Raw genomic sequence first — 23,298 nt, 5'->3', positions numbered from 1 at the left:
CACACTCACACACACGCACACACACCCTCTCCCCCCGCTCCCCCCGTGTGGTGGCTTTCTCACCTTGAGGGGGTGATGGGAGTCAGGTCTTTGCCCATGGTCTGGATGACGCGGCGGCCCCACACCCACAGGCCGGCGCAGATGCCTATGCCGCCATAGAACAGCAGCCAGACGGGAGTAGCTGCGTCCTGCATGACACCGCCCTGGTCATAGATCATCCACAGTGCCACCAGGGGCCCGATGGCATTACTGACAGAATTAAGTGGAGAAAAAAAAGATTATAGTATTCATGCTGGACTGAACATGAAGGACAAAATGACGTATAAGCAGCAGAGAAAAGCTGATTTCTGTATTTGTTGCTAATAACACATTTGTTCTTTTTGATTTGATTATCTGATAAATCTAATAAAGCGTAAAGCTTCAGGGGAATGTGATTTGGCAGGTGCACTGGCTGTATGGCATGCTGTGTGTCCTCTGTGAAGCTGGAGGCAGCACCTGACGTCGTTTCCTCCGTGGGCGAAGGAGCCGAAGCAGGCGGTGAGGATCTGCAGGAAGTGGAACAGCAGGAACACCTCTGACTTATCCTTCTCCTCGTGGTCCTCCTCGGCCATGTCGTCCAGGGGCACCGGAGCCGGAGCCCCTTCTTCCTCCACCCCCTCCAGCTCCGTCGCCAGCTTCATCTCCACCCCGCCCTCCTCTGCCTCGATCTCAGCCTCCGCCACGGCGTTGCAGTACGATGAGTAGCTGTCGTAGCGCACCCTCTTCTTGGAGTAGGACACGCTGTTGCTCCTGCCGCCTCCCTCTCCCACCAGCTTCTCGCTGTCCTCACGCGACTCCGTGCGCAGGAGCGGCTGGACGGGCATGCCGCATATGGCCGCCGTGTAGCAGGTGTAGCTGTTGTTGCGGCGCAGCAGGCGGTAATTGTTGTCAGCCGGGCCTGCGTTGGAGCCTGAGCGGTCGCTGTCATCCATGCGGCCCAGGTGGATTTTGTGGAGCAGGTCTTTGTAGAGACCGGAGTCCTTGTGCACAGTGTGGTACACCTGGCCATCGCTGCGCATGTGGCCGTCGAAGCTGAAGCTGCCGTTGGAGACGGGTGACTTGAGGCAGCCGTTGGTCATCGAGTGGGTCCGGCCTGAAGGAGAGACGATGACGAAAGTGTGTGTGAGTGTGTGAATGAATGACGTTCATCAAACCGAACAGCTGCAAATCAATATACAGTAGTAGCATATTTATAGTTGTACTCCTCTACATATACAAAGAGAAGGGAGGAGGAGAGTCTAGAGGAGCACCTCAAAGCAAACGGGAAGTCATTTCACACAATTACAATTTTTGAATGTCACATTCTTAAAATGAGGCGATGAAAGTATGAAGTATCCTGTATTTTACTGAAAAATCAGTAGTCAATCATTAAAAGCTACAACATGTAACTTTTTTTAAACCTTAAAATGACAGTTTCAAAATCATGTTTGTGGCACAGTGTCTTGTAACAGGTGTCTCTGTCTCGGCCCCATAAACTCTTGTTTCTGCTTTATGTCATTTCAGTGAGAGTGTGTTGGATCACAGCGTTGTCATGCTTTCCTAAAGTTTTCAACACATAACATTCTTATGACGTGATGAGTTTTTTTTGTAGTTGGCCTGACAAATTGTTACAGACCTGGGATCTGTATTTACGACAGCGCTGTTACACTCAGAAACCCTGGGGGGCGCCAAATCTCACAAAATGCAGATTTCCACATAATTCTGCTTTAATAGAATCATCACTTACTGTGCTCTGAGTAAATATCGAATATATATACACAATATTGATTTCTATTGAAAGAATGTTTTGCATGTTTTATATTAATTATAATTGACTATATTTTTCTTGTAAACTCACTACACTAATTGATTAATTGCAAATAAAATAACAAAAAGCAGTTTAATGTAGACACGATGACTGTAAACATTTTAGAAAATATGGTGCCTTTCATATTTTTGCTTCCCTCTCAAAGTGTCTCTTCCTTGTAGAAAGAAAAGAAATTCCTCCAAGATGGCAGGGGAGGAATGATTTCCAGGTCATGGGGGTGAGAGGATGCGTGGCAGTATAAGTTAGCATTATGAAAAGAAGCGACAGCGCTACAGCAGCTCAGCCTCCGGTCAAGAACAGATACAGTGATCTACAGCCACATCTCAAATCAAAAATAAAATCCCAGTTTTACCGTACACCCTGCCATTCGGCAGGATGGTGCCTCCGTTAGCCAGGTTGGTGAGCTCTCCGGTGGACTCGCGAGTGCTCCGTTCACTGCTGCCCCCCGTGAGCGGCAGCACGGCCTCATCTGTGCCCTTGGCCCCTGGTAGCTCCTTAAAGACGGGGCTCTCCTCCTCCTCTTCAGGTATCTTGTCCAGGCTCTCGTCAGAGATCCGGGACAGAGCCTGCTCCTTCTTTAGACGACCTGGAGGAAATCAGAATCAGAATTCCTTTATCAGTCCTGCAAACAGAGACATTTGTGATGAAGGGTTTAATTAGTTATGGGGAGAATGCCACAACTTTTTTTTTACATGACAAGGTTTATATTCTATGAAATCTGAGTGATCATTTACAGAAGAATCAAAATTTCGAGCGCTGGCAAAAAACACTTGGGGTTTATAGAAAGTAATCTGAAAGATTTCCAATGAGGGCGAGCTGATGAAATCAGGACACGAGTTCCGCAAGTAAATCACTAATTCTGGCACACACATCCTATTTTCTTTTCTTGAAATACAAATAATTTCAGGCGTGTTTTTTGCTGTATTGTTACTAACAATACCAATTATTAATAATCTTGAGAAAAAGCCTGGTATCCTGTCAAGAGAAGGAGCAAACCAGGCAGCAACATTCCGCAAACACAAGGAAAGCCATCAGCTGATCCAGACTAATCCCGGTGCTGATACACTTGATGCCCCCGCGCTCCTCAAAACAACCCTCAGTGCAAACACATAAACTCTGCCCGCCACCTGTCTCATTTTGACCGCTGTAGTGACATCCAGATTAGGACCGAAATTATCGGTTAGAATCCTCGCAGGCATTCAGAGATCATGACACAGTTTAAGCAACAGGTGAAGTCGGGGTGCGGGGTGCGGGGTGCGGGGGGGGGGGGGGGGGGATGGGGGGGGATTTGAGGGAAAGTTTCGAGAAAATAAATCTGTTTTAAGCCTCGATACCAGCACATCTTTATTCTGTTGCATATCACCAACTTAGCAATTTGGAAATATTACCGGCACCTTCGGCTCGGGGCTCAAGAGTTTGAAGTTTAGTCTCTGGACTGCTGCCATTAACAGGAGCTCTTATTTATCCGCGCTGACATTAAGTTGAATTTAACAGACTGGCTGCCTTGGTTATGTCCACCGCTCCCTCAGATATTCCACCTCCTGCTCTTTCCACTGTTTTATTTCATGTGTCATGTGCTTTGCTGCAGGCTGATTTTCCCATTAGGAAAACATCTTCCACCCTGATCTGAGAGCTCCCTCCACTGCAGGCTATGATCTTAACCCTTCGCTTCTGGCCGAGCAGCAGTAAATAAATCAATAAATCAATCAATAAATGAATAAATAGAGTTGAGTTGAGATGATAAAGTGGTTCTAAACAGGCAGACTGGGTTACTACACAGAGTTCACAGGGTTTTTTTTGGTGGCTTTAGTGGCTCTGGCAGAGGCCAATGAGTAAACACATCCGCTGGCATCTCTTGTTTGGTGTCAGAGCACAGAGTGTGCAAGCAGAGGCTGCAGCGCTGTTGTGTTAGGCCCGGGTCAGAGCGGTGGGGTGTCAGATGGCGTGGGAAAGACTGGACACTCTCTCAGACACACACACACACACACACACACACACACACACACACACACACAGATACCTACTTGCTATTTTCCTCCTCATCCAGGGACATACGAATATCCAGACAAGACCTGCGCAGATTATCGACTCCGCTAACGTGATGAGAAAGATGGCCCACACCGGCAGCATCTCCAGCCCGAGCACTGCAATTAATAAAACACAAACACACACGCATAGTAAAAATAACACCTCGCAAGTGGTTTCAAAGTTATACTCTTTTCTCACCTTCAAAAGGAATTTCGAGCAAGCAAACCACATTGGCGCATCACCCACCCGTTTAGACGGAGATGATAATATGATCATACGTTGGTGTCAGATTTAAAAAAATAGAAAAAGAAAAAAAAAAAAGCACTTACATGGTGCTCCGGTGTACAGGATGGAGAATGTGTTGATCCCAATCGTGGAGGCATAGAACAGAGGCAGAGCTCGCAGCCCATTAGGGACGCAGTCATCCTGTGTAGGAAGCACACACAGATTGTTGTTACAGTTTCTGACATGATAAGAGCTCGCATTCATGCATGTTTATCGACTTTTAGTTTCATTTCATGGTGATGTAATCAGGCAGAGTTTCTGGTTCGAACAAAAAAAAATGCTGCCAATTAATGATTCCAGGCAAATCTGTAATCAATCAGCTGCTTGGGTTCACGTGTATGAAGTTTTGTCTGAGGCTACAATGACCACCAAAATCACTTATGTACCTTTAAATGGATGATAAAAATAATGAAAACCTGCATTCTGACGCTAAATGTATCGCCAACTCCTACGTGCGTGATATTACTTTTAAACTTTCTATCAAACTTGCCCTTTCCTCTTCCCTCTTTAATCGCGTAAAAGTGTCGCTGAGGAAGAAAACGAGCAGTCAACTTCTCCCTATACCTCACTTTGCACAAGGACAGCTACCGTCTTTAAAGAGCAACATGTACAATAGGATGCACTTCAGTTAGATCTGTCACCACAGTCAAAACCGGTGTTCAAAGTAAAGTATGAACAGCAAGTGTTTAGTGTTGTGATGAGGCTGCAAAGGCTACAGTGTGCTACATCTGCTGACGTCGAGTAAAAGCTCGGCTCAGGTCAAAGGTGCGGAAATTATGAAAACAGGTGATGAGTGAAATGAAACATCCAACAATTCACTCTTGCACAACGCGCGGTTTATGAGGAGTTTGACATGCAGCGTGACCCGTCGTCACGTCAACAACACTAACCTGTCCTGACTGTGCTTTTTGGAAAAAACACGCCATACATACAGTAGAAAGTATTACATTCCGATTTAGGTGATGCAAATAGCCCGGAGAGACGGAGATGAACTCATCCTGGATCTGACCCAGCTGCACACCAACTCCACTCGGAATGACACATCGTCCTATGAGTCATTCATACATAATCCTGCGGTTGTGACCTTAGGATGAGCTACAACACTTCCCTCTTCCCAGTCTGCCAGAGATTGCCTGTTACGTAACAACAGATCCGCGGGTGTTGCCAAATCAAATGGATTTTTATCTGTGCTGGAGTTCTTCGGACAGGTCTCTCTCGACACGTCTGTGTCTGAATTCTGGTGTTTTAAACCTCCTGGACCGACAGCTCGCTGCACACGCCGACGATGTGAATGTGAGGAGAAGTTCAAATTACATCATAAAATCATTAAATTATTCACGGACATCACGGGCAATAATCCACCGCATGGGAAGTCGTGAAACACTATTTTCCACGGTCAGTACACCATTGCCTTACAAACTAAATGTTAATATGGTTCTGACCCAGAAAACACAACGAAGAACCTGAACATGTGGTGGGGAAGGAGTAGTGTTGTTTGTGTTTGTCCGCGTAGCGACGTGAGCCCACCTTGTTGAGGATAAAGTGCCTGATAAGCATGAAGAGGAGTCCAGACATGAGTCCGGAGAGCAGAGGGGAGATGAACCACGACGAAACTGGAAGAGGAGGAGAACATGTGATCAGAAAACAACAGCAACACACCTCTTAACAGACCAACATCTCACACACCGATGCACCAGGCAGCCCTGAGTGAGTCCGACAACTGTCCTTTTGTTCTTGTATTTTGTTTGTTTTTTCCAAACACGATCATCTGCACTTCATTTGTAACTTTCGGAAAAGTGGTTGAAGAAGCTCCAGTAGATCTTCTGCTTACAGAACAGTAGCAACACCACAGTGTAGAAATACTGTTGTGCATTAAAAAGTACGAAAAGAACACTAATTATGCAAAATGATGTATGTCATATCACTGGATTATAATAACTGATGTGTTAATGTGTTTATCTTTTTAACGCTGAAGCTTGTGAAAACATGGAGCTCTTTTTAATCACTTTATGTGCTTCCATATCCACTGGGCGGATTGTAAATTTCCCCTCTGAGGATGACTAAAGCTTTATCTCATTCGATGATATTACATCACAACACAAGACTGGGAAAGTTGCGGACAAGCTCCGAACAGGTTCACTGGTAACTGGTGATCGGATCTTTCCACCACTGACCCAGAATCACTTTGAATCCTGAAAGGAACAGGAATTAACTTTTCAAATAAAGTCATGGTGTTTGCATCCTTCTCTATCTTTTAGCTTTTGAGTTTATTTTACTTCAGGGTACCTTCTGTCTGTCTGTCTGTCTGTCTGTCTGTCTGTCTGTCTGGTGGCTGCATTTCCCGCTGCTCTATCGAGGCTCCTAACCCTGGAGGAAACAGTAACTCTTCTATCGCTCGCTGTGTAAAATGGTCGTCCTTGCTGGCAACATAACCTGATGATTACTGTCCGATTTAGAGAGAGCTAAACTCGACTGTAGCTGTGCTGTAGATACCTCACTGTGGTGGCATTAAGTTCATTTTGTCGGTTTTTAATGGGAAAGCAGCTTGAACTCGCGTGGAACTGAGTAATTGTGCAGAGTTTGTGCAGCTCTGTCAGAGTGACCTTAAAGCACTTTCAAGGTTTCTAAACCAACATTGTTCTCTTTATCGTCACATCTAAACTGCTACGATAAAAGCAATTGCGAATAATAAGGTTTACAACATTCCGTTATACCCACAGCAGTACATGTATGTTGACACTTTGTGGACTTCACCAGCTGCTTATATATTAACTTTGATTGTTGGTTTGGCTCAAGATTACTTAATGCCTGCAAATTGATGCCAGGAGACAATAAAAAAAAATTTGAAAACCAGATCGTTTTACTTAAAATATCAAAATATATTTTGGCCTATGCAAGTGATTGAGTTGATGAAACACCAGATCAAGGACTACATGGATGTTCTAATTCAAGAACATAAGCCTTTTCCACACTTTGAAGACCTTGAACATCTACATTAACATCACATACACACATACGGGCCTGAAAGAGCTCAAAGACATTACCGATCTTGACAAGCTGCATCCACTGTACTCCCTTGGTGCCAATGGCCACCATGGAGAAGCCGATGGTGGCGCCAACAATGCAGTGAGTCCCAGAGACGGGCAGTTTGAGGAAGGAGGCGATTAGCTGCCAGACTGCTGACCCTGTGGACAGAAAAAAAAAACCCAACACAAATCTCAGTCATTTTTCATCCTTTAGTCGCCAGTGTTTCCCATCAAAAAAACAGTTAAATGACGGCATGGGCCTCTGCACTCTGTCTCACTTTGGGCCTGTGCTGCGTGGAAATGTTGGCACTGACCTGCCTTTAGAGCTTCTGTACAAACACATTATCCTCCATCCAAAAAACTCGTACGCAAAACATCATCAGATTGAAACTCTAGAGCTAGATTTGCTGAATGAGATTCAGCCGAAACATCTTCGTTGACGACGAGCTGCAAGATGTAACATACAGAATAATGTTTCGAATCCAGCAGTCTCAACACAATCGGCGTCTCTTTGTAAGGCTTACAGGTTTGATTCAAAGTCCTTACTTAGACACCGACCACTATAATCTGCATTGTGCCGTTTTGTGAACTCCTGCTGGATACAAAAGCATTATTCTGCTTTTTATCTAATGAAATCGAGAAGTTTTATTCCTTCTAATTCTGTAGAAACAACACACCAGCGACAAACGCTTCCTGTTCCACCAACATTCACTTTCTGCCACATCTGAATTTCCAGCGACACAGGTAATCCCCCTGTGCGTAATATCGCCCTTATTTATCACCGTTTCCCAGCAGTCACTCTTTCATTAAGATGCCATTGTCTCGACGGGAGCCCCATTGTTTTCCGCTCTGCACAAATTCATTCACTGAGGTCATCTCAAGCTACCGCAGATACTCAACAAACTCACTGTAAATTCAATGCAAGAGCGTTTTTTTTCCCCCGTCGAGCAACTCGTGAGATGTTGAGAATGACAACACGGAAACATCACACGAAGAGGTCCACCTTAAAACAGATTAAATATTTTTGTTTCACGCTGCGTCGGAGCTGCCTTTAAAAACTTCTCAAGGACGAAACAAATTTTATAACATCTCTCGTAAAGCCAAATGGGTCGTAAAACGAGCACAGATGTTATTCAAGCGAACAATTGTGAACTTCTACAAAAACAACTCGCCAAGAGTTGTTATGCAACTTGGCAGTTCAGATTTCAGGAGAACAGAGCTGCGAGTATGAGGTTCAGATAACCTGCGATGAAGATGTGTGTGCGTGTGTGTGTGTGTGTGTGTGTGTGTGTGTGTGTGTGTGAGAGGCAGAGCGGTGGGAACGCTCCTCGTATCAACTAGTCACTATTGTGTTGGCCCTCAGGTCAGGATATGAAAGAAATGTGCCCGGTGTTTTTCATAAACAAAATGCTGCTTGACTGTGAAGGGCAGAGTGAACAGCAGAGTCTGCTCCACGATAACTGAACTACAATAAATTATTAATAGTGATACACGACAGAGCTGAAATAATTCACTGATTGATCCATGAGTAGCTCAACGGGAAATTGATCTGCAACAGTTTGAATAATTCATCGTTTGTTTGAGTTGTTTATGGAGCAGAACGTTCACAGGTGATGTGAACAAGTGTCAGGATTTTCTTGTTTCCTCGGATTTATATCATTGTAACTTGAATATCTTTGGGTTCTGGACTGTTCTTCATCATTAGTGTTAATCCCTGAGGTTTCCGTTGATTCGTTTCAGCGCTGCGAGGGATGATTGTTTTCATTTGCAGATCCAACTGTTGATTATTCTTACTAAGAGCCCGATGTGACAAATTCAAATGAATCACTGTGTCCGACCAAAGACATTAAGCTTACAGTGACTTATAAACTATGCAATTCTCCCGTTTAGCAACTTATAACCAGCATTTTTTTCCCCTTTTGAAAAAATGACTTAAACCACTGAACAATAAATTCGTTTCTGAAACAACAATTTTTTCTTGAATGTCATAAAACAAAGTGCAGCTGTAATTATTACCTCTCAAACCTCGTCTCAGCAGCTGTCACCAGCCCGGTTCACTTCATTATGGAGCCGAGGAACGGCAGTAACTCATTACTCACCGCTGCAACTACTGTTTATTTACATAATTGAGTGATTTTTCATTTATTTTTATTCACTGACTTATACAACATTTTGTGAAACAAAACCATAAGTGTTAAAGTGTCCACTATGACTTCCTAGAGTCCAAGGTGGTGTCTTTGAATTCCTCGTTTAGTAACAACTAACAGCCAAAAACCAAAAGATATTCAGTTCACTACCAGTTATGATGAAGAAGAGCAGCAAATCTTCCCAGTTACAAGCTGTAATCAGAGAGGTTCTGGCCTTTTTTCAGGCTAAAATGATGAATCAATAGTCCGACTTACCGACCATGGCGCTGACCTCCCCTGCCATGAGTACGGGCACCGTTTCATTGTACAGGCTGACGTCGATGATGCCCTTTCGAATCGTCTCGCCGACTTTGGCCCCCAGCAGCATCGAGCCCAGAGTCTCGAAGATGGATGCCAGGATGCAGGCCTGTTTCAGTGTGACCACGCCAGAGCCCACTGCTGTGCCGAACGAATTGGCCACATCATTGGCGCCCACGGAGAAGGCCAGAATGAAGGCAATGATGAAGCCAATAATGACCATCCACAGGAACGGTTCCAGATCCATCTTGATAGGATTTGACCAGACAAAAATCCAAGCGGAGAAAAAAAAAAACTAGCTTAAATATTCTTTTTTTTTTTTTTTTTTAAAAGAAGAAAGAAGTGCTCCGTGCGTTTGTAGAGGAGGACTTGGTAAGTCCGCTCCTTTTTTTTCTTCGTCCCCTGGTTATAAAGAGTTCGAGGGGAGAAGCACAGCCGCTAACTAAGCGTTTGGAGCTCAGTCCAAAGATTGGAGACTAGTGATGGTGGGTGCAGGGAGCATTCCATAGCTTAGTGTGAGACAGCCTGTCTGCCCGGTCCTTCACCTGCAAGAGACACAAGAGACAGAAACAGATTAGTATCACGAGCCATGATTACTCTTTTTCAGCAGCAGTTACCATCTGGCAACACCTCCCTGTGACTTCCTCACAAAACCTAAAAACAAAGGAGGGGAGGGACCAGCAGAGAGAGAGAGGAGGAAGAGAAGGAGGAGGAGGAGGAGATAAAAAAACACACCCAAACCTGAAGGAGTCGGGATGACGACGCAGAACCGGACGGAAAACTGTGGACGTCTCAGATAACCACAATAAGAAATCACAGTCTGCACTTCATGGGAATCAAATCAGACGCTTCTAGAGGGCCTGCTGACAGCGGCCAGACTATAAAAAGCCCAGAGTATCCAGAGCGAGCATCAAGGTGGACTATTAACACCTTATCCCCTCACCACAGGCCGGCCGGCGTCTCTGCCAAACCTGCTTTTGTTCCACAGGTTTACCTCTTCTCCACACACCCAGGCGGCCTCTGACAGGAATATAAAATTCACTGAGTTCCCCTCGCAGACCACCACACTGTTTCAACCACTTTCATCACTTTCACGTCTGACGCAGCGATGCCAAAACTGATGATGGGCACGACGACCAAATGTTTTACATCAAGGGAGCAATTAAGGTGAATAGGGCCACAATGTAAATAAAAGCTACACTGTAGGTTCTGCAACTAATGACTATTTTCATTGTTAATTAATCTGCTATTTTCTCGATTAGTTGTTTGGTCTACAAATGTTTCAGTGTTTCCCCATAGCCGGAGATTATGTCCTTGTTTAGTCCACAACCCAGAGATACCCACATTTGAGAAGCTGGAGCTCAAACGGAGACGTCCCCATGAAACTTCTCCACTTGATTGCTGACATTACGACAATTCTTTTTTTGGATTACGAGTTTGATACATTGATTTTTTTGACGGAACTTTTAATATTCTGTTGATTTGGTCGGCCCTAGTGGTCGTGTTTCCACCGTCAAAACCTCAAAATATTACGTCCAAAATAGAATCACCTGAAGAGAAATCTCCTACTACATCTGACTCACTGTAACTCGGTTTAAGGAAATGTAAAGACGGACCCGGTGGACTAAATAGACATACTTCATCTTCATGCTGATGGTGTTGTTTGCTTGTGTAGGTCATAAAGCGGCGTCAGTATTAGCCGGAGAGTGTTTTGCTACCAGTACAAAATTCCTTATAGTAGCTTTAAATATGCAAATAAGGCATCAGTTAATTAAATATGTGCTTCTTTTTGTACATTTCCAGAACAGAAATCTGAATTAAAATAAACTCCTCAGTGTGTATTTTAGATGTTTTCTGAAAGAAGGTAGTTTATGGAGGCAAAATGGCCCAAAATCTAAAAAAAAAAAAAAAACTACCAGTGCTTGTTCTCACCTGCAGCGTCTCCAGTGTGAACCAAGAGACCGTTTCACTGGTGCCACATCACATTAGCCTTCTGATCTTTGCTCTTTCAGCCTCACCATGGCTGCTTCGCTGCTCACCGGGCGACAGTCAAAAGGTTCAGACCAGTTTTGTAACAAGATTTGGAGTACAGGTTTGAACTACATCTGAGGCTTTGCTGCAGTACAAGATAAGGAGAAAAAAAAATCTCAGTGGTTGGATTTATGCTAAGACTGCAATGCAGTAAGAACATCAGCAGTGATGCTTTACTGCTGCTGGGGGTGGGAACAGTTCGCAAAGCTGCACCGCTCAGGGTCAGGGAAGTCAACTGATAGTGTAGCAGACAATATGAAACTTCTCGTGTCTTTTGTAAAAAAAAAAATATAAAGACTTCAGCATTTTACTCTGCAGTCATAACGACAACGGATGGAACCCTTCAAAATCTGGAGGTGACACTCGAAATCTCCTGAACAAATGTTTGCGTTCATACAAATATTCAAGCAGCAAACGTGAATCACATGTTTCTGTGCTTGTGTACACCCCAAACCTCATGGACATTAGCTAAGAAGCTCAAGAAATAAGTATATAACTATAGCTATTAAGATAATGCGCACAAATGTCTTGGGCATGGGTCAGTGGTGTGGAAGATCAAGATTTGAGAATACTTTATCACAGAGCTTTATTTTCTAAATCAATAGAAAATTGTTGCCAGCTATGTTAGAAAGAATCAAATGATCTTTTAAACATATTTTAATAAAAAAGGATGCAAATTTTAAGCAGCTTCTTTAACTGATAGTCAGCTGCAAACGATCGATCATTGGTTAATCGTTAATAAACTGTTAAATATGTTTCATGTTTTCACATTAAGTTAAAAGAACAGATTAAGCAAACCCTTAATTATTGACTAAATTATGAACTATATAACACAAAATGATGACTCCATTTTCGTTAATAGACTTTTAATCGGTTCAATTCTCAACAACGATGAATTGATTAATGATGAGTCATCAACATACCGATTTGTTAATTGAATTGAAAAAAAAAAAGAAATGTCAAGTTTGTCCTTATAGAAGACGAAGAGACAGGGAGCGATGAATCGATTAATCAAGAACTAATGAACACATCAATGATGAAACGTTCCCGTGACTCTGTTGTAAGAGGCGTGCTGGACTCTGCACTTGTTGAGGTAAAACAGCTTCCCACGTCCCTGTAAAGTCCCACAAGGCTTATTTACATCGCAACAAGGACAACAAGCTCTGGAGGCAGATGATGAGGCCACCCAACACTGAAAGCCTCTGGTGGTCCTGGAGAAACCTCTTTACCACAAACGACTCGGTCTGGCTTCTTTCTCCTCTTTTTTTTTCTCCTGTCTGTGCCACATAATCAAAGTCATTTCATAGGGGTTAATGGCAGCACATTTCCTTCTATGGTTTAGCCAATTGTTAATGGGGAGCATTAAATGTAAACAGCTTGAAGGCCAGACGAGGACATTCTCTCAGCATGAAGCGACTGTGTGCTCCTCATCGCGTGGGGGCAGGCAGCTCTTTTCTAAATAGCCTGCGGCCGGTTACGGCTCCCTCCTCCCGACCGAGTGCTCCATCTGGAACAGTTGAGGTCACTAACTTCTATCCTTTTGCCTTTGTTGAACCACAACACACGCATTAAAAGACGATAATGATTTGTCTCTTGATCAGGTTCATGCCAGACCTCCCTGACTCGTGATACCTTAAGTGGCACTGAACATCATTATGTGGTTAACGGTTAAATAATCCAAAAATGTATCTGACACGTTTATCGTTTCCTTCACATCCCCAGCCAGTTCTCTTCTATACAGAGGGCTCAGGGGGTGCCACATGTCAAACAGACTGGGTAAAAAATGATGTGATACTTCACCGATGCCTGCAGGGAAATTCTCTTTTCGCTAACCTCCCCTCCAGAAAGAGATCAAAGCGAAGGATCAGAGCGAGGGATCAGCAACCCTGGACATGAAGATTCAGTCTGAGGCTGTCGGGCCGGGAGTGAATTCATGTCATCAACTTTATATTGTTCATCAATGTGATGTGATTAAAAAGGTTTGCTAGGTTAATAATTTGTGAGAAAAACAAACCTAAGTGGGAGTGCTATCTTCATCTGAAGCTCGAAGATTGAGATGATTTCTTCAGTGCGTCATGTCACGCATAGCAGAGAAATTACATTCCTTTAAACCTGAACCAAAAACAAGTATATCAAGGCTTTTGAGACATTTCTTTTTGCTGTACAAATATTACATCTGACAGTCAGTGTGTTGGGAGTAGCAGACTCCGAAAGGACTAACGCGCCGCGTGCTGTGTAAATGTTTGATCCGGGGGAACACCTCCGCCACAGGACGACCACGCAGTCAAACATGGCCGGCCGCGATACAGAGCCGCAGACTGACTCCACAGAGGAAACGGTCAAACACGTCATCGATCGAGTGTGAGAGGGAGGAAGATGAGTATGAGTGACTCGAGAGTGGGTGTGCACACAAGCACCAACCCAGTTTAATCAGGTCTGCAGTTTTCTAAACGGGTAGAGTCAACATGACAGCTGCAGCTGACTCTGACGCTGAAGCCAACGCTGATGCCGACGCCGACGCTGAAGCTGAAGCGCTGCTCCTGCTGGAATCCACGAAGACCAGCTCACATACCGACACACCCTGTCCTGCACATAAAAACTATTTTCTCCAGTACAGTAAGAGGAGTCTGGTAAGAGACCTGTGGAGTCATCTAATTGACTCAAACAGCTCCCTCCTCGAAGGAAATAAAACACTCAACTAGTCTAAAGGGAATTCTAAAGAGGAACAATATGCTCCAGCTTCAGTAGCCTTCGTAAATGGCTGCAGGATGTCATCAGTTTATGCTGTGAAGCCCAAAATGAAAATGCCTGAAAGCTCAGTTTGACCTTCATCCTGATAATCTGTGAAAGTTTGATTTTAATAGATTCCCATTTCTCGAGAACATCAACTGGCATTTTAATAAGCTTCTACTTTAGCTTAAGTGCCTCAAGAAGCTCCTAATTTTCAAAAATGATAATAAGCTAAACTTCATTTAATGCCTTTGACGCCTTGGGGCAACTCCAGTGCCTCAACAGCGGCAAGCAGGAGTATTCTTACAATATGTAAACATTTTGGGAAATGTCTTGCTTGCTCTGTTGCTGAGGGTTAGGGTTAAGGGTTAACGCAGGGTTAAGATATACTTGCTTTTAACCGTCTGGGCACACATACAGCACGGCTAACGTACCCTGCGTCTGTTTGTAGGGTTGTTCTTTCCAGCAGGTCAGTAAACACGTCACAACAGCATGTCCCACCTGGTGGTATCCTCCAATCATGCGTGTCTACGCAAACGTCTGGTTCTGAAGCAAATATATCTGAACGTAAAACTACAGCAAGCAGCCAGTTAGCTTAGCAAAGACTAGTAACAGAGGGAAACAGCTTGCCTGGCTCTGTCCAAACTTAAGCTATGATAACCATCCACTGGGTTTAGTGTCATGTTCACGTGTACAGACACAAGAGTGTTATCCATATGTATTTATCTGACTCTGGGCTATGGAGCAATGTTTCCCTACAGGGCTGTCTGTCTGTGTGTTTCTAGTGTTGTTTAGATATGTAGGGTTGTTCATTATTAATTATTTTACATAAGCTGAGCACAGTGGGCCAAGTTATACTTGCAGGAAGTCAGTCAATAAAGTGGAACTTGGGATCCTGCCATCTTAAGAATGCATCAAAATACACCACAGTACAATAGTTGGTTGCGTTTGGCCCGTGGCCCAGCATTAAGCTTGATTTCCCCAGATGTCAAACTATTCCTTTAAGATGCATGCAAAACAGAAATAATTTTAAAAACTCCAGCTCTTGTTATTCCTCGTCACCTCCCTCGGAATATGGTGGCTGCAGAGACAGAGGAACTACTTTAGCTTGTCCTTGGACATCCTTGTCCTTGTGCAGACCGCTCATCATCAACCTGTAGACTGACGCACGCACGCACGCACGCACGCACGCACGCACGCACGCACGCACGCACGCACGCACGCACGCACGCACGCACGCACGCACGCACACACACACACACACACACACACACACACACACACACACACACACACACACACACACACACACACACACACACACACACACACACACTGCAGTTGACCCAAGCTGTTGAACTGAGTGAGGAAAACGTCCAAACTGCGGTCAAAAGAACACCAGACTTCTAAAAACAAAAAACAAAAAACCTGTCTGCTGCTCTAAACATCTGGAGCCTTAGCTGGCAGATTTGAAAAACATATCAAAATGTCTGGTGCCCAGTTTCAATGTGGAAAACACAGCCTGGGAATGTTTATACACCGTCACAGATGAAGATGACCTAATGTCCTTGAATAGTGAGTGAGTCAACAACCCCGGCCACGACTTGCTGCATACATCGATTTGTACATGCAGCAACCATTCAGAGAGTACGGCGTGAGCCAGAGATCCAGTGTCAGGTTCATGTGTGTTCAAGTTGGTGTGAAATGCGTTTTCTTGCAAACAGGCTGACATTTCACAATCTTCAATATGTTAGAGGAACCGTCTCGGGGCTGCACAGTGGCTTCTTCACACCGCTGGAGCGAATGATTCATCGGGACCTTGAGACTTTTGAAAGCAAAAAACTTATAAAACCTTCACAAATTAATAGAGCAAAATAAAAAAAAAATGAGTTGCATAAACTGTTATACAACCTCTGCGAAGGTTATCGTTCCTCTTTATTCCTCCATCCCAATAATAAAGAAGATATTAAAACATGACATCCACTGGATCTACATCTCAGTTCACCTTCAAGGAGTATTAAACCCCCAAAAACCCCAGAAAACAAGCAGAGTCTGCAGTGCCACGCTGCAGACTCACCAGCAGTGATTATAATGGCTTTGTGAGAACACACTCCATGATTATGTTCCTGTTCTGCACCAACAGGAGGGAGAAAAAAACATTTCTTTAATCCATGAGGAGGTTAATGTCCAGTTATTACCAAGACATACTTGATGTCAGCTGCTTTAGAATCAATGTTGCTGTTAATTATCATTTCAGAGTTTGTTTAAAAGGACCACTATGGAATTAAAATACTGGTGATGAGTCAGTTTCAAGCCGTTTGTTGCAGAATGCTGTGCATATTTATTCAATTCTTGTTTTCTGAGAGGGCAGCGGGTTAACTCGACTTCATCTGGCCCGGAGGCTTCTGGAACACAACGGGACCACTGTGACTTGAGAACGTAACCAGACTTAAAGGTTGTGAGACGATCCGTGGAAAACGCCGACAGTGTGCAACATCCCGCTTCCCTGTTGAGCTCAGGTGCATCATTTACAACAAGTGTGTCACGACTGCTGTCCAAGGTGCTGAACCTGAGACCACCAGGGATGCGGGAGCTGTCTGGAGTGATTGCTGGTAATTACACTGCGACACAAGGAGATACCCGCAATGTTTTTTTTTCATGTTAGAACTGATCCAACAATATCTTAGTGTGGAAAAGGAAACCTTTGATTATGCTGCCCGAGTAATTCCAAACATTTATAACCTGATTTTAATTGATACTTTATCATGATATTCAAACTTGGTTGAAAATGGTAGAGAGTCAATTGGGAGGGGAAAAAAAAGCGTTTCAATTGTTTTCTGAGGCGATGAAAGAGAAAGCCAAGTGAGGACGGGACAACAATACCACCTGAAGATCAACAAACTTTGGCAGCACTTCATAGGCTACAAAAATAGGTCTTTTTATGATGACCTGGATAGCACTCGCCCAACAATCTCACATATTGACATGGTTGAGTCTTTCCCAGCTTCAACTTCAGGTGTATCTACCGATATGTCTGGTTTCCAGTTCTTACCTTAGCCTCTCGTAACTTCCTCTGATAAGTCTGAAAGTCCAGACCTTTCAAAATAATGTCTTCACACTAGAAACGAACTGAACCATGGTTCAGTATGATCCCACCTCTTTGGGTCAGACCAAGGTTCAGCTGTTCAGTGCGGACCAGGGTCAAGAGGAGGGTTCGATTTTCTAACTGAGACGTCAAAAAGCCCAAAGGAGGCAGATGTCTTTCTGCTACTCCACATCCCAGTGTGTTCACAATTTCTCACTGCAGTGAGCTTGTAGAGGTTTTCTAACTCCTTGGTGTTTACAACAAACTTTACTATCTGGAAGTCTGGAGGTGGAGCAGGTTGCGCCACTTTTTGTTGGCGGTTTAATGCCCGGCTCCACCTGTCCACACACTGAAAACACTGACCCACAGACTGCTCCCAGTGGGCAGGCCAGCACAGCCTGCCCACTGGGAGCAGTCTGTGGGTCAGTGTTTCCATGCCTGGGGGTCAGGCTTCCATGGCAGCCGTGTGTGTTTATGAGAAAAGCCCTCCGTCGAGTGCAGTCAGTCCAACATTCACCATCTTGCACTCGGCTTGAAATAAACTGTCCCATCTAAAAAAGCTAACCTAAATAAAAAACACTTGAAAGCGCCACACTCTGTGAGACAACATGCTCTTGAGGATTATTTCTGGCAGACACATTTTCTTCCTGTGGGTGTCAGGTGGCAAACAGCACAGATAATGAGGACACTGACACACAAAAGTAGACAACACAACAAGGGGAAAAAGCTACATACTAAATTAGGTCTTCGCGTCTTCCCGGAGGACACATTTGAGGGACATCGTTCGATACATGTCGGGAATATTAACACTTCTTCTGACAGCTTACCGTCTGGCTGCATCACATCCCCAGCGGAGCGTTTTTTAACCTGTTACAGCACTGACCTCTGGAAGCAGACGCCGTGTGCCATGACTGTGAAGACAAACTACTTGCTGCGATCACTTCTCTAATTGTTTGCCGTCGTCGGCGTACAATGCTCATTAATCTGCCCGAGATGCCACTGCACCACAGCCACAGCTGGTGCAAAACACTGTGTCACGAGCTACAGTCTGCATTGACACGCGGCTGCTATCCACGCACTGATTCAACACCCCCTCCCCTCCCTGCCTGCCTGCCTCCCTCATCAACTAACCCTTCCTCTCCAGGCACATGCTGAGAGGACCAGTGCTAGAACATACATGCAGCGTCAGATGATGAGTCACAGCAGCATCCTACCTCCGCTGCCTAATTGTTACACCTGAAGCATACGCAACTGCGGCCGGCTCCTCCAAGGACACCACACACTCGCATCAACCGGATGGTATAACAAAGTTAACAAAACAGAGAGGTACCGTGAAGACAAAGAACTGACAGGAGATCGGCCTGGAAATCAGCTCCACTCACCTTCATGTCTCCCTCACGTCAGTGGACGGTGAGAAAGTGGTGGAGATGAATGAATGTCAAAGACAAAATGACAGTGTTGGGGAGAAACACGGACAGAGAATAAAAAATGGACCGGGAATAAAAAAAAAAAGGGGGGAGGGCGTGTGAGCATGTGATTGATGAGGGAAAAAAATGAAATTATGAGGAGAGAGTGGAAGAGAACAGCTGATGACAGGAGGAGAGGAGGAGTGAGAGGAAGGAGCAGGAGAGGCTTAGTGAGAAATCAGCAGGTTGTGGTGGTGTTGCAGGAGAGAGGAGGAGAGAGCGAGATAACACGAGAGAGGAGGAGAGAGAGGGAGAGAGAGCGAGCGAGCGGCGCAGCCAGCTGAGTCTAGACTGCCTCTCAAAAGAAAGTATCCGCATTCACAGCGCACGCCAGCCAATGACAAATGTCGGAGAGGAGAGGGTGCCGCTCTGACTGGCTGTCAGAACGCGGAGAGGACGGACAGATGGAGGGGAGGCAGCCAATGACAGCGGAGGAGGATAACCAACCAGGGGCAGATGAGAGGGAGAGGAGGTGAGCATGTGTGTGGATGTGTGTTTCGAGAGCCGGAGAAAAAGCATGCCGACAGATCAAGGGCATTCAGAGCGCCAGCATTCCCTTGGTCACTCTGGTCGCAGATAGACCAACACGATACGCCAGCACAAATGTTAATACACATGTTTAAAATGAGAGCAACAGTCTGAAGACTGAGGGAATGAGCTCCAGGTTACACAATCATTGATGATGCGTGTTAACTGCGAGTATTCAGCACAATGAAACAAGAAGACACACCATCTCAAAACTGTCATTTGGCTCCGGTCCACCCATCACTGTCTCTGCCACAATTGCCCCTTTCACAGACATGCTGAACAGTATGTCTTTATGTGACTTGGTTTCAGATGGCAGGGACGGGGGGCTTTTTCGTCGACACAATGATGGAGCAGAGTCGCTGCGGGTTCACTGCTGACAAAATACAAAAAGCAGAGCCAGAGTCTTATACAGTATTTCATCAACCCTCGCTGATAATACGACAAGAGGCATGAAGAACAAGTATACGAAAGATAAGGCTGAGAAGAGCAGATAAGTTGGAGCTTTCTGGAAGGCAGCGCAAGACTTGCAGCTCTTTAAATGGTTACGGCATCTTTATAAATGTTTGTCAAACTTTGGAAAAATTCACCAGAGATTTTTCAACCACACGGATCCTGTCATGCACGTTTTCCATCTTGACCTCAACACATATCTTTGCACGGTTTAAACCAGAAACAGTAATTACTCACATACACCTCTGAACGCCCGGTGCCACTGGGCAGTCCAGGTCCGGTTTCCAGTTGCTCTCAAAGCCTGTACAAGCGCCAGAGTAGGGGCGATAAATTCATTTGTCCGGTGCCGTTCGGTGGTCTGATCCTGTGTTTGTTTGAGTTCCCGTGGTTTCTCCTCTATCGTCTCTCACTCAGTCTCTCCCTCTCTGTCCCCCAACTGGCCCTGCCTGCTAAAAAGCCTATCTGCGTCAGCTGCACCTGCTGCCTCTGACTCTGTGCTTCGCAGCGGGGAGGCGCTGTCTCCTAGAACCAAAACACACACATACACACACACACACACACACACAGACGCACACAGTGTTGAGATCAGTCAGCCTGCACAGACAGGAGGGGGGTCGCTTAAGAATGACAACAAGGGCGCGCATAACTGCAAAGAGCATGTCGCTCTCAACACCATCTTCAAAAGGTTCCCCAAAAGGTTCAACACATTTCCATAAATCCTCTAACCCGTTCCTTTTTTCCCTCTGATGCCACGGGCCTGCATTGCAGCACTAAGTCAGGCTGTCAAGAGGCGAGTAACTCTGGTAATCCTTCGGATTGTTTTTGACGACCATTACAAGCACACAGGCGATCCGTCAAAAATTCATGCGGGCCTGCGGCTAAATCATTAGTTCTCAGAAGACTTTTTTTGGCCCTGGTAGAGATGAGCGATCATCATCCTGCTGACTTCTCACCATGGTTAAAGTCCCAGGGCTGCAGTAAATCATCTCCAAGCACAATCCCTCCTCTGAGACAAAATCGCCTCCTTAAGCTTCATGAATATTTATTTTCCCTTCATAGTTTATTTAGGTTTGACACAAAAGCTGACAACATGTGGCGCCTAAGTCAGTTTGAAATGTAAATGAAGGTGTCATCGGTGTACTTGCGCATTTATGTTTGGACACATTAAACTCTTGTGTTTGTTGAAGATTACTTCTAGAACATCTGCTTATACTGTAAACACACTGTGCAGTATGAACACCCCTTTTCAGTTAGAAATTTTTGGCACTTCCCTTTAAAAAAGGTTTAATACGAAGAAATGATAACTCCAAGTATCAACAGAATGTGATACAATGACAGTTTTGACGTGATGTGAAAAACAATTGTTGCAATTATACATGTTCTGAAGATAGCGTGCAAATTACCTAGGACAGTCCTGTCTGTCTCATAATACAACTTTACACCTCATTCAAGAGCCAATAGACAGTATATCTCAGGCTCTGAACTGCTAACTGCACAGCTAACTAAGCTAACTAGCTAATGGCAACTACAGTTAGTAGCAGATGGCTAAATCATACAGCTGTCCAATACTTGCATATTGCATCTTTTAGTGTTACCTTACATTCCTTGCAGTCCAGTTTACCGCCCACTAAACACACCCAATACTTTATCACTATTTCAAATGAGAACTCTGACACATTAGTCCGTGATGTCAAAGCCACTTCGTGGTTTTCAGTGTCCTCTGTGGATTAATATGGCAGTTTAGTGAGCTCTTCGATTCCAGTTTCAAGGGATGACAGAATCAGAGACACGTCAGACTCACACTCCCCGGACGAGCCTTTAGCAACGCAAAAGCAGATTGCGTTACAACAGCAAACAATCGAGTCCCCCCTCCGGCTGTCAGTGTTGAGTTAGCCTTATGTTTAAATACTCTTTTAAGGTCAGCTCTCTCTGGTTTCAGAGGAGACTGTGCGCAAGATTGACTCCCTCACCCTGAAATGGCAAAGTGACTGAAGCGCCTCCTCCCTGTTCTGAGTGTCTGTACAACTGTTTCAAGTGACTGAGACAGACTCACTCCACTGTCCTTACACTGTTTATGTATATGGCGCTTCATAAAAAGGGCCCATAAAAGGACACTAATCAACAGCCATACAACACCGGGCATAAAACAGAATGATGACGAGGAAGTTCATATCGCTACAACAAACAGTCGTGTTTTTTTTTTTTCTTGTAAGTTAATACATCTGGGATTTGACACCATTCTCTGGAGATGTCCAGCTGAGCGAGCGAGCGCGCACACACACTCATAAAAACCACTAAAATAGCAGCGACACAAAGGACACGGTGCCCAACGCAATATTAAGCTATTAGGCCAGCAGAAACTATTAGTCATCTCTGAGAATAAACCACGCTCACAGCAGGGATTCTAATTGACCAATCAAAATGTGCCTCAAAGATTTATGTGGAGAGCCAACAATTTTATTACCAACAGTAAGGGGGCTTGTTTTGTTGGCCGGCCCGTTGCATCACAGGTCCACCGACACAATTACGCTCAGTACCTACCGACAGTTGTGGGCTTTCTGAGGTCGCAGTCCGTCTTTCTTCTCTTTCTCCCACCTGTCCTCGTGTTCCTGAGCATGGGAGTCATCTTACCCTTGACCCTTTCTCTGTTTTCCTCCTCCTCCCTCACACCCTCCCCGTGCTAGGCTTTATCCGGACAGTTCCAGTTCTCTTCCGCGAATTAGCATCGGCACCAAATAGCAGGAGTGTGTCCCCTTCACCCCCTGTCCTTCCTGCCCTTTCTCCCCTCTGCTTACCCCTCGCTATCTCTCCTCATCTGAGGTGTGGAAACTGAGAAATGTTGATCTGGCCCGGCGCACACAGACCACTGCCAGGACCTCCAACCTACCTACCTCTTTTCTCGACTGCTGAGGCTGGTAATCTACTGCTGGCATGCTCAGCGGTATTAAAATGTGTTACTAGGGCAAAGTGGGTGCCGGTATTAGTGAATGCCGATAAACGCAGCACCGATAATGAGAGAGACTTGGTGAGAAAGGACAGGTAGCAACATGATGAATTATGTTTTAGGCTACCTCCAAACTAATGTAGATAAATGCACACTGTCGACTCTGTTCTGGCCTTCTGTCCACATCGCTTTGACAATGAAATCTTAATAAAAGTGTCCTCCAAGGTGGAGATCTTATAAAGAGCTTGTTAAACCAATGAATCCTCCGGTACATTTTTTACATTTTCTATTGTCTTACAAAATTGAATCGAAGAAGAGTCAATGTGGCATTTGATAGTGATTCGTGGATAAGTTCCACCAAACATGTAAATTCAGTCATTATTTTGTCATCCCCATGCTAATGGGAAGTCACGAGTCATAGTCCACAAAACATTT

General features: G+C 44.8%; 1 protein-coding gene across 12 annotated transcripts in view; it reads right to left on the bottom strand.

Moving 5' to 3' along the window:
• slc20a2 (solute carrier family 20 member 2) overlaps window positions 1-23,298 on the bottom strand; it is a 55,167-nt gene that overhangs the window by 11,705 nt on the left and 20,164 nt on the right. For 6 of the 12 annotated variants that reach the window (XM_030416674.1, XM_030416685.1, XM_030416686.1 and 3 more), the window contains 8 exons: window positions 9,588-10,174; window positions 7,204-7,344; window positions 5,687-5,772; window positions 4,204-4,300; window positions 3,871-3,990; window positions 2,199-2,432; window positions 496-1,132; window positions 64-249 (listed from right to left, as the gene is read on the bottom strand). In XM_030416674.1, coding sequence (XP_030272534.1) covers window positions 64-249; window positions 496-1,132; window positions 2,199-2,432; window positions 3,871-3,990; window positions 4,204-4,300; window positions 5,687-5,772; window positions 7,204-7,344; window positions 9,588-9,876 — 1,790 coding nt within the window. In that variant the 5' untranslated portion in view covers window positions 9,877-10,174. Of the gene's footprint in view, window positions 1-63; window positions 250-495; window positions 1,133-2,198; window positions 2,433-3,870; window positions 3,991-4,203; window positions 4,301-5,686; window positions 5,773-7,203; window positions 7,345-9,587; window positions 10,175-18,302; window positions 18,326-18,857; window positions 19,337-19,671; window positions 19,843-20,156; window positions 20,421-22,460; window positions 22,576-23,298 lie in introns of those variants that run through there. The other 6 variants (XM_030416676.1, XM_030416678.1, XM_030416682.1 and 3 more) reach the window with 6 other exon arrangements.

The sequence above is a fragment of the Sparus aurata genome, chromosome 5 (assembly GCF_900880675.1).
Source record: "Sparus aurata chromosome 5, fSpaAur1.1, whole genome shotgun sequence".
Taxonomy (NCBI): domain Eukaryota; kingdom Metazoa; phylum Chordata; class Actinopteri; order Spariformes; family Sparidae; genus Sparus; species Sparus aurata.
The sequence above is the reverse complement of the archived record's forward strand: the minus strand, read 5'-3'. Positions and strand labels throughout refer to the sequence as shown.